At 43.4% G+C, this 15,165-nt stretch overlaps 1 protein-coding gene across 1 annotated transcript in view; it reads left to right on the top strand.

The window, feature by feature from the left end:
- Window positions 1-692: 692 nt before the first annotated feature.
- The window catches only part of CNOT3 (CCR4-NOT transcription complex subunit 3), a gene marked incomplete at its 5' end in the record, with an annotated part of 216,828 nt that continues 202,355 nt past the window's right edge, over window positions 693-15,165 (top strand). Inside the window, 2 exons of the mRNA XM_018572047.1 lie at window positions 693-767; window positions 4,585-4,674. Coding sequence (XP_018427549.1) covers window positions 693-767; window positions 4,585-4,674 — 165 coding nt within the window. The remainder of the gene's footprint in view (window positions 768-4,584; window positions 4,675-15,165) is intronic.

The raw sequence follows: 15,165 nt of genomic DNA, 5'->3' as shown, positions 1-15,165 counted from the left end.
TGTTATTGCTATTACATAGGGGGATTCAATCCCCCTATATATTAGCGAAGGCATATATAGTCGCCTAATGTCACCTGGGGACCCCAAAAGAAGCAGATGAAGCAAAGATCTGCTTCATCAGCTTCTTCTCACTAGCTTGTAGTGAAACAGCCGTTAACGGCTGTAAAAACGAGCGGGTCTTTCCTGCCCGTGCGCGCAGGAAACATGCTGTCTGGAAACGGCAACCCGCTGATGCGAATCTGCTGTCCGTCCGTTTTTTCTTAACGGGCGGACGGCAGGAGGTTAATTTCATACATCTTTTATATCAAAAGTTCTGACAATCTCCATGCTTTTTTTTTTAAAGCATTGGATGCTGCCTTTAGGATACTATGTATAATCCATCTCCAAAGAAAAAACTAAAAGGGTAACAAATATATTTTAAAAACATATTTAAGTATGCTGTGTGAATGGGAACGAATAATAAACATATAGCTTAAGTTTGACTGCAAAGGTGGAAATACATGGTGTTTGTATAATGTGATATTTTGCATCAGAATTGGGGCATGCTATTTACACAATATAGATATGCTGTTGGGTTTGCATGTCAGGGTGCTGATTATTTGTCATATGTAGATTATTTATGACATTGTTTTTCAGTATCATCCATTTTCAGTGAATAATAACAGTGATTCACAATCCTTTTTCTCAAATAGCTACACAATGCAGCAAATGCAAACCAGAAAGAAAAATATGAAGCAGATTTGAAGAAGGAGATAAAGAAACTACAGGTTTGTTTTTATCTGTTCACACATCATGTAATGCACAGATCTAGAACATGTGAAGTAAGATTAGTGTTCAAACTGAAGTTGTGCAAAAATAGTGTACTTTACAAATATATGTTGCAGATGCGGAGTATTCATTCAGCACTGGATGCTTGGCAATTCTGGCACTTTGTTTCATTTTACCAGCTCCAGAGCAGTACTTAGGTGTATATTGAATGGTGGGCCCAAGTACCACTTCCAAATTATGTAAACATAACAAATCTAAAATCAGAATTTAATGGTACAACAATGACATATGAATTGATTCAGTCCAATTTTATTCATTATTAAAATATTTCTGTAAAAACATTTACAGTGTTGATGCAGTATATCGTCAGATAACAATTTCATAGCAAACACTGAGTGCTAACTCCAGCATATACTGGACCAGCTACATCACATAGATAATTCAACAATTTATCACCCTTCCTAACGTAGACTGACAAGCACAACTTGGGTATACATGATCTCGTCCCTCTTTAAATATAGTTCATGAGAAAGCACAAAAAATAGGGGTTCATATGAGGAATTGATATCACTGCATGTTTATAGTTCAAACATTTATACAATAGAAAAAATAAAATCGAGTACATAGATATAAGTACAATATTCACCACATATATAGTCATTGCAAAGATAAAATATCGTCTGGGGATTAATATTTGGCAACCTTTTGGTATAGAAACCATTTGTCAATATAAACATATGTTTACCTTATTTATCATTGTAGTTTCCTAGTTTTTGCTAATTTTCATAGATTAAATTAATTCGATTAACCTACAAAAAAAAAAAAAAACTGTAAACAACTGTCTACAGAGATCTGGAAGAGTATCAGTTGAGGACTACTGCTGTGCAAAGGCCAGCTATATGGAGAGGTCCCCAGAGAGGAGTAGGTACAATGCATCACCTGGGACCATAGAGAGGTGAATATCCAGGAATCAGAACCACCAGATATCCGCAGGAAAGGGGTAACCCTGCAAAAGGATCAATTTAAGAATGATGAGCTATGTATCTATATACAAGAACAAAGTCCAAACAAGACAACATCAGTGGCAAAGTAATTGGGAAAAAGGAGTGAGGTAAATCGGATACCATGAAAACTGTATGAGCGACACACATGATTTCAAATAACAGTCCTTTGCACAGCCGTAGTCCTTAACTGATGCTGTTCCAGATCTCCGGTGACAGTTGTTTACTGTTTTCTTTGTAAGTTATTCAAATTAATTGTATCTCTAAAAACTAGGAAATTACAATGATAAATAAGGTCAACATATGTTTATATTGACAAATGTTTTCTATACCAAAAGGTTGCCATATATAAACCCCCTGACTAAGCTTATTTAAGCGAAACACGTTGGTAAATTCTACAGCCGCAAGCCCTGGGGATTAACACTGCTATGTAATCTATATGTACTGCAAGTATATGCAATTATTAGAACTTGCTGTTTAACCCCTTCATGACTGAGCTAGTTTTCAGTTTCTGTTCATAAATGACTGACACGCTTTTTACATTTTTGTTGTATGATTCTTCCACAGCAGTAATATACTTTCTTACTAAATGTACCCACACATATGATATATTGTTTTTTAGAGGACAGATAGGGCTATATAATTATATCAAACATGTACCTAACGCCTCACTTAGTTTTAATCAAATATAAAAAATGAGGAAAAAAACTAGAAGAAAACACTTTTTTCACAAGTTTTGATTATTTTTTTAAAAAATGTTTTATAATAATTATAGTATAAAAATATATTTATATATAATTTTTCATTTTCCTCATTTTGTTTTACACTTTATTTTTTTATACTTTGAAAAAAAAAGTTAAAAAAACAAACTTTTTTTTTGTCAGGTTTATATCAAGCAGTCACTATGACTGCTTGATAAATTAACTTTAAACATTTTTTGTGGCTATTAGGCTGCTCCAAACTTAGGAACAGCTAATAATAACCATAGAGACTGATCCTGACAGCATGTCAGATTCAGATCTCACTAAAGCTCTTTGATCGTGCCTAGACGATCAGAAATGATACATTTCAAGCAAAGAGATACATTGTATCTCTTTGCTTGAGATGTATCACATAGCTTCATAAACATCGGGCCAGTCTATGGAGCTGTCAAAACAAATAGCAGGGAGGTGAGTCACTCTGCTGCCTCTCTGCTATTTTCAGCTGTCAAATACCGGAGCGCTATTTAGCGCTCCCGTATTTGCATGTAACGGCTTCATTCTTTCATTAATGAAAGAAATAAGCTTTTACAAAAGCTTAACTATTTCATCAATGAATGCCTCAATACTGAGGCATTCATTAATGACTGGTAACCGCTGAGAATGAGCAGTTACCGGCATTATAGAGCCTGATATAACTCGTCACGTACAGTGTATGTGGCCAGTCATATAGGCACAAAGTGTACGTCTCCCGTCATGAAGGGGTTAAATGATTCATATTTATGAATTAAGGGCGGTAGGCTGTGAATAGGCAAACAATTATAAAGATAGATACTGTATGTATATGTATACACTATATTGCCAAAAGTATTGGGACGCCTGCCTTTACACGCACATGAACTTTAATGGCGTCACAGTCTTAGTCCATAGGGTTCAATATTGAGTTGGCCCACCCTTTGCCACTATAACAGCTTCAACTCTACTGGGAAGGCTGTCTACAAGCTTTAGGAGTGTGTCTATGGGAATGTTTGACCATTCCTCCAGAAGCGCATTGCGAGGTCAGATACTGCTGTTGGACGAGAAGGCCTGGCTCGCTCTAATTCATCCCAAAGGTGTTCTATCGGGCTGATGTCAGGACTCTGTGCAGCCCAGTCAAGTTCCTCCACCACAAACTTGCTTACCCATGTCTTTATGGACCTTGCTTTGTGCACTGGTGCGCAGTCATGTTGGAACAGGTAGGGGCCATTCCCAAACTGTTTCCACAAAGTTTATGTGCTGATGCCTTAAGAGTTCCCTTCACTGGAACGAAGGGGCCAACCCCAACTCCTGAAAAACAACCCCACACCATAATCCCCCCCTCCACCAAACTTTACACTTGGCACAATGCAGTATGTATAATATAACACACACACACCCATACACACACATATATATGTGTGTGTGTGTGTACTCGATTTTAGTTTTTTTTAATTGTTTTTACTATTATACAGTGATATCAATATGAAACCCCTGTTTTTTTGTGCTTTCTCATTACAGCACATAGATACCATCAAGTTCGGTATCATACATAGTTTTGTACGTACAGTTGGTATCAAATATAACTATAGATGCCTGTATTTCCAGTACAATGGGGATAATGCAGCGCGTTTCACAGAACATCCTTTAGCCTACTACATCAGGAGACCATCAGGAAATGTATTTTAAAATCTCATCCACGAAGGATGAAAACTTTTTATAGCAGAATAGAAGTTAAAGCTGTAAGTAGTGCAGGTTATTATTCTAAATAGCTGCAATAATAGAGCAGTTAATTTTCTATTGTAACATTACTCAAGATCCTGACAACCTTAGCGCAATGTTAATTTAATTAGAGACCTAAATATCTAAATGCTTTCTTTTTACAGGCAGATTTCCTTTAATATTAACCTACTAGGTGCCCATAGTCTGAAGGACAGGCAATGCTATATTTTAATTGGGAGCTTTGTGCTCTAGAGGCAACATATGAGAGTGTCTGTCTATTTTCTTTGTACTATATGCTATATATGCATGATTTTCTTTTTGAGACAGTTTTTGATGTTTGTTTTCTTACTTACTGAATATATTCATATACTTATTAACAGCGATTGCGGGACCAAATAAAGACATGGGTAGCATCCAATGAGATCAAAGACAAGAGGCAGCTCATTGAAAACCGGAAACTAATCGAGACGGTAAAAAAAATAAAAATTGAATGAAAATGTGAACCTGCCAAGTATGGTAACAGTGTAAAGGGGGAACTCTAGACAAAGCACAAAAAACTCAGTATATTATGGGAATAAATATGTAAAGGCCTTGGAAGACATTGCTTAACTTTCCAGCAAAAAGTTTATGTATACAAAATATTTTAAAATATTTATCTTCTGTTCATTGAAGGACACAGCTGAATTTTCATCTACTGGAAGGGTTATACCGCTACCTGTAGGAGTAAGACGCTCGGCAGAATAAATAACAAAGCACAGCCCTGGGGGCGGCCCCTGCTGGCCGCTCAAACCCCCACTTGTTAGAGGCATCTCAATTTTTTGCCTAACGATGAGCAGTATGGACCTAGCTCTCTGCTGGGAATCTTTATTTATTTTTTTCTTTTAATTTTATGTTGCTCAAGTCATCTAACCAGGACAGCATCTGAGAGAGAGGCTCCTCCCTCCTGAAACAGGAAACACATCATCCACACAAAATAAAAAGAGAACAGCAGCATACCTCAGTTTTTTGTGTTTCCTTCTGCCTAACAGGAGCATCGCAGCGTTTGTTATTTTCTGTAAAGGCGTGCGTGCTAGTAGCAGGGGCCTTCTGCATCATGCGATCCCAGTCAGCAGGGACAGCGATCCTGGGGTTACGCTTGTGCGGGGGGTAACCCAGGACAGTCCCCCCACCTGTCCTTTTTTTTAAGGTGACTCAGATGGGTCAGAGCCCTGAGGTTCCCCCTTTTGGAGTGGCAACCATCCTTCTGTGTCACGACTCCAGCAGAGTTTTCCGGTTGACTCTTCGCTCATGCCTCCCCTTGGTTTTCTCCCTTGGGACCCAATTTCCAGGTGAGCTGTGCATATGTTGTCCTCTTTTCTTTGCCAACCCCTCTCAGCACGCATTCGAAGAGCAAAAGTTGTGCCTCTTGTAACGCTAAACTTGTCTCCTCGTACAAAAAGATGCTTTGTCTTGCCTGGGAAAGCTAATAACAGAGGAATCAACAGGAATGTTCAAAGGCCTATTAGATTGCATGAGAGAGGAAATGGTAACCCCCTTTCAGTCATTTTGCTCTATCATTCAAGACTATGCAGGCCTTCCAGCGTCCTGCTCCCCCTTGCCAGGTCCCATCTGCAGCTTTAAATCTTCCAGCTGCTTATTCGGAAAGCGGTACTAGTTTTGATTGAGCCAATAATGATTCAGTCTTGTTCATAGACTCTGAGGAGGGGGGTATGAAGACTCTGGAGAGGAAGGGGAAATCAAATCCAATAGGTATTCCTCTCTCCAATAATAAATGAGCTACTCAAGGCATTCTTGGATAGCCTGGGACTAAAAGAAGATCAGGTGGATCCTGTATTCCATGATAGATTGTACAAGTGCTTGCAGTCAAAAAAGGGTCGGATTTTTTACCTGCATTATCTGGATTAGGGTAAAAACGGCCCAGTAGCTTTTTTTCTTCCCCAGTCCCCACCACACGTACCTGTCAGGGACACTCGTCCCCGCCGCCGGTCCTGAAGTGATCCTCCTTTCCCTGAACTTCCTGGTTGCGGGGGGAGGATACTGTTGGCAAAGGAGCCATAGGCTCCTTCTGCCATCAATCAAACTGTTGGGCGGAGAGGAGGAGCGTGGCCTGCCACAGGGCTGCGTGTGTCTATGGACGCACATAGCTACTGCAGGCACAAGCGCCCTCGGGTGCCTGCATTAGCCGATGGAGGCACCCGTGCAGGGGGAAGATTACTGCGGGGACCCACTTGAAAACGAGAAGTTAAAAACTTTGAAAGAGAAACGGCAAGAGCCTCAATCATAGGTGGGTCTTCTTGTAGGAAACATTTTTTTTTTTTTACAAAGAAGGCTTTAATATCACTTTAAGGAAGAAGACTGGAGTCTCCGAGAAATGCCCTAAACTGGATGGGTCCCTGTCCAAGATGTAAAAAAAAATTCTGATTTGCCCTTCGAAGACATGGTGTTCCTTAACCAGTTGACATCCGCGGTGTTAAACCCCCTTCCCATCCAGGCCATTTTTCAGTATTCAGCGCTGCGGTACTTTGACTGACATTTATTCCGTCATGCAACACTGTACTGAAATTAATTTTATACCCTTTTTTGGGGACAGATAGAGCTTTCTTTTGGTGTTGTATATATTTTATTATTATTTGTTTATTTTTGCACTTATTGTTATTGCTATTATATAGGGGGATAACAATCCCCCTATATAATAGCAAAGGCACACTGACAGGTCCTCTTTATGGAGACATTAGGGGTCTCTAGGACCCCCTAATGTCACCTTCAGGTGCTTCGGATAAGGGTCGGTAATCTGACAACTGCCCTTCTCCGGTGGATGAAAGATTTTTTTGAAGCCCTAGTCTCCTGAGCCCACTGTGGAGCCTCCCTCTGTGTGAAAGCTTGCACCATCTTGCACATTTGTGGATCCGTAGTTGGCTCGCTTTTTAACCCCTTCATGACTGAGGCCTTTTGTTCATTTTTTGCACCCATGTTATATTTCACATTTTAGGCCTCAAAATGACTTAAACCCCCACACATTATATATTTTCTGAATGCCAAGACCCTATACAATATAATGGTGGTAGTTGCAAATTTTTATGTTGCGCAATATTAGCGCAACTCCTTATTAAACCCCAAAATGTAGTGACAAATTTAATTAAATGCCCCAAAACACAACAAAATACCAATTTGTTTAAATATAAAACATGAGGTTACACCGAGTAAAACGATACCCAACATGCCCAGGTTAAAAATTGCATGCGTCCGTGAAACGGCGAAAAACTCCAGTACCCCAAAAAGTCCATAGAATACGCTTTAAAAACCCCCACAGGTCATCAGTTTAGAGATACCCCAAAATACTGGCCCTGGAATTATTGCTCTCAATCCGGCGTACGCGGCGATACCCAACATGTGTAGCGCGTTCGTCGTTTTCATACGTAGACGCACCCGACACATGTTTACATGGCGATGTGCGTGCTCGCGGGGGACTTTTAACATTTTTTTATTATTATTATTAGATTTATTTTATTTTACTTTTAAAAACTGTGTTTGTTTTTTGTTTTTTGTTTTTTTTACTGTACTTTGACTGCTATCACATAGGGAGGCTTACAAGCCCCCCCATGTGATAGCAGATGGTGGTGACAGGTACTCTTTAAGGTGATGCTGGGGGTCCAAAAGACCCCCAGTGTCACCTTTACACTAGAAATAAGCTATTGAACTTCCGAACCTAGACGAAGACTGAATATCGGATATTCAGTCTTCGCCTAGGTTCGGAAGTTCAATATGAGTCCGCCTTGCTGTGGGGAAGGAGCTTTTTGGAGCTCTTTTTTGTTCAGTCAGCATGGAATCCTAGTGGTTAGTGCTTCTGCCTTCCAGAACAGGGGTCCCTGGTTCAACTCTGAGCCATGGCACTAACTGCATGGAGTTTGTAGATGTTGGCCCCAGTGGTTTCCCTACTGTGACATCAGGGGATCTTGTTTGTGGCTAATGAGGATGACTTCCTACACCGAAAGGGTCTCGTTTCTACCTGGAGGTCGATCTGGTGGTTACTGTGTTCACTCAGGTCTTGATGTCCTGCACCACCTACTGGTGCCATCTCTCTGTTTGGGATCTTTTGGACCTGCTCTTGGACGTGATTCAGGCCAGGGTGTTTTTGCCTCCAGAAAGGCGTCGGAGGGCCCAGGCCGTGCTTTGTCTGGGTTTTGTGCCTTCGGAAGTCGCTGCGCACCTGTGTGTGAGTTCCTTGGTCTGCTGGTTTCCTTGTTCAGGAGGGCCTGTGTGCTCTGAACTGCCCTTGTTTTTACAGTGACAACTCCTCCTTTCCCTGGTATAAGTCCCCGTTGTTGTTTGACAGGCAGATGTGGCTAAGTAATTCTCCCTGGTCTATCTGGTGTGGTGGCTCTGCTCTCAAGTGCTGTAAAGCAGGATGTCTTTTCTGCTGGGCCATTGGATGTTTGTGGTGACGGACGCTAGCCTTAGCTGCGGGGTGGAGGACCAGATAGTGATCTGTTTAGGGCCACTGGACCAGTGAGGAGCCTAAATTACCAATCCTCTATCCTTCTTCGTTGGACAGTTCTTCTGTGCACGCACCCTGTCAGGGTTCGGTCGGACAATGGCATGGTCGTGGCACGTGTCACTCCTCGGGGAGGTGCGTGTCACTCCTCGGGGAGGTATCTCATATATTCCGCTGGTTGTAGAATCGTGTTCCAGCTCTGTCCACGCTTTACATTCCAGGCATGGACGAATGGCAGGTGGGTTGTCTGAGTCATCGGGGTCTGGATCAAGGGCCATGGGCTCTTCATCCAGAGATTCTTCAGAAGATCTGCTAAAGGTGGGAGACTCTGGATGCGGTTCCTCTGGCCTTCCGTCATTATCGTAATGTAAACAGTTAATTTCCATATTAAAATGTTTATTGAAGTGGCATGTGGCCAAACAGTGCATAACAGTACAGTGATGGAACCCCTCAATGGAACTTGACAATCATTTTACCGGAAGCATAGTGTGTTAGGGTAAGAGACAATAGCCAGTTTTACAGAGTTACTAATAGGAAAAATAAAATAACAGTTTTTAAAGCAGACCATATCACGCGGATAGCATTGAGATATATTCATCCTGAGTTTTAAAGTGCAGCCATCTTGCCCAGGGCGTGTAAAAAGTGCTATATGTGTCCTTACTAGAGTGATGGAGTTCTTCCATCAGACGCAAATGATCCACCCGTGTCAACCACTCTGGCACCGTGGGTGTTTGGTTTGAGCGCCAGTGTGTGGGGATAAGAGCTTTCGCTGCATCGAGCATAAAGGGAATTACCGATCTCTTATATGAGCGCATTGAAAGGGGGTTAAGATGGAAGAGGCACAGCCAGGGGCCCAAGTGTGTATGTATACCGCTAATGGTGGAAATGAGACGGGTGACGTCCCCCCCAGAACTGTTGTGCGGGCAATCCCACCGTAAGTGAGCATACGTGCCTTGAGCTCCGCATGATCTCCAACACAGCGGGGAGTTTGCCCGGTTGATGGTAGGTACCTGATACCACCTAGCGAGAAGTTTGAAGTTGACTTCCGTCATGTAGCTATCCGGGGAGGCAGAGGAGCACATATGCCACACCTTGGACCTCTGAGAAGGGGATAAGGGTGTTCGAAATTCCTGTTCCCATTTCCCAAGGTATGGCGGGGGCTGATCACCAGTAATTCCCGACAAAATCTTGTATATGACAGAGAGACCATGGCTTGTGGGAGTCGGTGACCCCAATAATGATTCAAAGGGCAGGAAGTTACCTATCACCCGTAGTGGCTTCGGGAGAGACATAACAAAGTGTTGTAGTTGTCTGTATCTCCAGAAGTCCATCGAATGGGTGCCCCACTTGTCCCTCGGAGACTGGAGAGGGGAGAGTGAGGTCCCTTGGACGTGTTCTAGGCGCAAGCAGTCAGAGTCCGTCCATGTCGAAAAGAGGGGGTCATTATTTCCGGGAGGGAAGAAATCCGTGCCCGTTAGTGGTAATAAAACTGAATTGTATGGCCAGTCATGAGCTTTATGTAAGCGATCCCATGTTGTAAGTGTGGCGAGCGTGAGGGGGGAAGTCAGAGGGGACAGTGTCCGCGTATATGGTGAAGTCCAGATACATTCTGAGAGGTGGGTATTACTCAAGTCTACTTCTAATGTCACCCATCCTTTATGGGAGGCATTGAACGTCCAGTCTAGGAGCCTAACTAATTGAGCTGCTTTGTGATAATGTTTAAAGTCGGGTACGTTGAAGCACCCAGCCCGTTTGTGTCTAGAGTTTCTCCTGCACCCACTTCCATCCACATTTTCTGAGAACCTATAGAACCATTTCTATCTATAACACCTCTTTGACCCAACTAGAATATGGAACAAATAAACTACAAAAACCTCAATTAATTAAAAAAAAAGGGGAAAAATCCATCTACCCACACTCACATACATGCAAACGTATAAAGGCTCAAAATCTTCACTCGCCCCCTCGCTACCGGCAAGCGGAAACCGCAAGGGGGCGAGTGGAAACAAAGACACTGAGTCAGACACTCAGTTGTGGACCTAGTGCCCAACTCCATGAGGGATCCTAGGTAACTTGCCGTACGCCGCTGCTCACAGCCGAGCATATTCCCATGCCAAGGATGGCCGCTTGACAGTCGCCATCCCTACTAAGGTCCTCTCCTGTATCCTATTGACGGCATAACCTCCTGCCTGCGCACAAGGTTTATGGGAGCTGTAATTTCACTTTTACAGCGCCTCCGTGGCAGCAATGGGTAAGTGTGTCACGTGGGGGGTATTGGGTTAGGTTTTATTGTTGCGGTAGTCCCGTGCCCCAGTGCTCCATCATCCCATCAGACCCGCAACCCCAGTCCGATCTGATAAAGTCACGGGTCCGACGGAACGACAGAACACCGTACCCCACGGACGTCGCAATACAGGAGAAGACCCGGGGTGGACTGGCAGACCACGAGAGGGGCCCCAACAGCTTCCTATGCTGCAAGTCCCCTTCATGCCGCCTAAGCTGCAATAGCTATGCATGGGACCAGAGTTAGTCCCAAGTGTCCGGCCCCTGCCAGCAGGTAATTGAGGGGGACATAGAGATGGGTCGGGGTGCCATGTGTGTATCATGGATGTACGCATATGTGCGATATCCTGTGCGTTGTGCTGTGGCTGCATATATAATGTCCTGTGCATTGTGCTGTGGCTATATGTGTAATGTCCTATGTGTTGTGCTTTGGCCATATGTGTAATGTCCTGTGCGTTGGGCTGTGACTGCATATGTAATGTCCTGTGTATTGTGCTGTGGCTGCATGTATAATGTCATGTGTATTGTGCTGTGACTGCATGTGTAATATCATGTGCGTTGTGCTGTGGCTGCATGTGTAATGTCATGTACGTTGTGCTGTGGCTGCAATGTCATGTGCGTTGTGCTTCGGCTATATGCCTAATGTCTTGTGTTGTGGCGGTATGTGTAATGCTCTGCATTGTGCTGTGGCGGTATGTCTAATGCTCTGTGCATTGTGCTGTGGCGAAATGTCTAATGCTCTGTGCATAATGCTGTGGCTGTATGCGTAATGTCCTTGTGCGTTGTGCTGTGACGGTATGTGTAATGTTTTCTGCCCCGTGCATTGTGCTGGTGTGCATTGTGCCCTATGTGTGTTTGTTTGTGTTATGCAGGATAACTGATGGCAAGTAATTTTTCAGGCCTGGTTGATAGCTCATGACCTGAAATTTTGAGCCCTGCACACATACACATACCCATTCACACGCACACACACATAGCTATGTAGAAAAGAAAAAACATATTTATATAATTTCCCTCCTCCCTCTCCCCTCACTCTACATCCCCCTCTTCTCCCACCACCCCAAGGCCCAAATCTATGGTTACCCACCCCAGAGTAATTCCCTCCTCCCCAATACGCAAACAAGTTATAGAAGTATTCCACAGAACACCCTACTTATTTGATTCCTTCCCCTCTCCTCCCTATTACAGAGAGGGAAAGAAAGAAGGAAGAAAAAAAAAGGGGGGGAAACCCCCCCCCAAAAAAAAGAAAACCCAAAAGCAAAACACTCATAAATACACATAAATACACATATTTCTCTTAGGTAATTAATTCCTATATTCTCCCCTACCCCAGTTGGTCTTGATTACCCCAAATATATCTCTATTTTTATACAGCGATAGTCTCTCATTGTCTATTTGGAGATTGGTTTTCATAAATCTTAATTTTTATACTATTCAGTTCACACAGGTTCTCGCATCTATTTTCAATTATCTCCAGATTCGCCTTGCCCTTCCCCGTCTTTCCGAGGTCCTCTGGGCCGTATCAACTTCCATTGATCCCACCCCGGGGCCTGGGGCAAATCCGGTGCCGGAGGATCTGGCCAGGCCTCCCATTTGCAATGCTGGCAATCCCAAAACTTTAGAGAAGCTCGGTACATCCTCTATTGTGCGCACAATATCCACCTGTCCATTTCTCCTTGCCCGCAAATTAAATGGAAAACGCCATTGATAAGCAATACCCGCAGCTCTCAGCGCTTGGGTCAGTGGGCGTAAAGCTCTCCTTTTGGTCAGAGTTCTCCATGATAAATCTGCAAACAAAGTGATTACAGCGCCACTATAATTTATGTATCCCTTCTCTTTGTTTGTAGAAATGCACTCTGCACAATACATCTCGCGCCTGTGCTTTCTCTGTCCGATATTTATTTGGAATACGGTGCGCTCTATCCATCTCTATATATTCTATTTCTGTGTTATCCAGGAATTTATTGAAAATGTCTTGTACTGACCTTGAGAGCTCTTCTGACCCTGTTGTCTCTGGTATTCCTCTTATCTTGATATTGTTCCTACGCTGTCGATCTTCCAGGTCATCAGCAAGTGATCTCAGAGTCTGGAGTAGATTATGGTACTCTTTCATTCCCACACACACAGCTGAATACCCTGTCAATATCTGTGGGACCACTGCTTCCAATGCCTCTGTCCGTTCATGGAATTTCTGGAAGCTAGTCCGAATCTCTCTCATTTCCCTCTTATGTAATTCTTCTATGCATGAAGCATTATTTCAATATCTTTCTTAGTGGGAAGTTGAGAAAGGTATTTCCCCATAGCACCATGCAGTTCCATCTCCATAACTTCACTGCCTGACTCTTAAAATCCATCACAGCCTGTCTGCCCAGTCTCACTGCTTAACGGAGAGACGCTGGCAGGTGAAATCACTCTCCCGTCCTCACTGACCTCAGGCTGTTTTTGTGGCGTGCATGCTGACTCCTCTGCTCCCTGTTTGTTGAAGAATGTTCCAATGTTTGTTCTATTCGCCGACTGGGAGGGTTGAATTGTCTGCCCGGTTTTTTTCTTTTTACTGCTCTTCTTCATTCTGCTGGTATACCAGCGGACAAGTGCGAGCAGAGCAGGCAGTCAAAGAAGAGAAAGATAAATAAAATTGACAGCAGGCTGATGCTAGTAGAGCGGGTACAGAGACTCCAAGACGACCGCTAATTAGTCCAACCAGGGCGGCTACAGGATCTACGAGACACCGGCTAGTTGATGTGGATGTAGCGGGTGCAGGAGCTCAGAGCACACACATCCTCACACACTCATGGGTTAGCCACACCCTCTCGGGCTTGATCGTAAACAGTTAATTTCCAAGGCTCTGGATCCTCTGGCAGACACAACAGAGGCTCTGGTGGCATCAGTGAGATACGGACTTATTTATGCGTTTCCCTAAAGTTCTTTTGGGCTACAGCGGCAGGTTGAAGGCAGGAGGATCCCGGTTTTTCTGGCAGCTCCGGATTGGCTTCATCGTTCCTGGTATGCGACCTGGTGCACCTGGTAGTGGATTTTCCTTGGCGGCTTCCTGTCCGATCGGATCGTCTGCCGCTGCCTTATTTTAATTTTTGGATGGAGGACTGCCTGCCTCTGTGATATCTGCTATGCCCGGCGGCCTGTAGGTCTACTTCCTGGTGATGTCGTCACGCTTAGGAGGCCTATATTTTATAGTGTGGGTCTCTTCAGTCATCACCACATGCCTTTTCATTGGCTGGGCCTTGGCTTTCTTTCAGGGGAGTGGGTCAGCGTTTTACCCTAAGGTTTCTGCTTTGGCGGTCTCTTCAGCGCTCCTTTGCTTGCATTTCCTGGTTTGTTTTTTCATCCATTGTCTGGTTGCGCCTCCGGGTTCTTCGTCTTATCTCCATGGGTTTGTATGTCGTGTCTCACCTTTTCAGAAGCCTCCTTTTGGCTTGGCTTTTCTTAGAATGTGGTCTTTCTGGTGGCCATGTTCTTGCCCTGGGGGTTTTGGGATGACTTCCTTGTCAGTTATCCCTTGTTTTTGTTCGGGCATTGGGAAGAGGTCGTCTCTGACCACGTTCCTACTTTTTCTTTCGGTAGTGTCTGCTTCACATCAATGTGGATGTCGTACTTCCTTCCATTTGTCCCTGTCTGGCGCATCTCAAGGGATGGCCTGATGTGCCTGGATGTGCATAGTGCTGTGCGAGTTGTCTTCTGCTGAAGTCCCTTTGCACAACCCCAATTCCCAGAAAGTTGGGACATGAAAACAGAATGCAATGATTTCAAATCTTGTAAATTCATATTTTATTCACAAGAGAAAACTGAAAACCTATCCAAATGTTTAAACTGAGAAAATGTACAATTTTAAGAAAAAAAATAAGGTAATTTTTAAATTGATGGCAGCATCACGTCTCAAAATAGTTGGGACAGGGCCATGTTTACCATGGTGTAGCATCCCCTCTTCCTTTAACAACACTGTAAATGTCTGGGAACTGAGGAGACCATTTGCTGGAGTTTTAAGAGAGGAAGGTTGTTCCATTCTTGCCTGATATAGGATTCTTTTTTTTCCCCTTAAATTCCTTTATTGACTTTTATTAACAGGTGCATCATAGTAAACACAGTCATGAATATTGGCATATAGAAGATAGCGAGTTACACGAGATCACCACTTTTTATCTAGTTTACAGTACAACATTTTCTTGTTAGA

This window comes from Nanorana parkeri, unplaced genomic scaffold (genome assembly GCF_000935625.1).
Source record: "Nanorana parkeri isolate BGI_ZX_2015 unplaced genomic scaffold, ASM93562v1 scaffold1915, whole genome shotgun sequence".
Lineage (NCBI taxonomy): Eukaryota > Metazoa > Chordata > Amphibia > Anura > Dicroglossidae > Nanorana > Nanorana parkeri.
The sequence above is the reverse complement of the archived record's forward strand: the minus strand, read 5'-3'. Positions and strand labels throughout refer to the sequence as shown.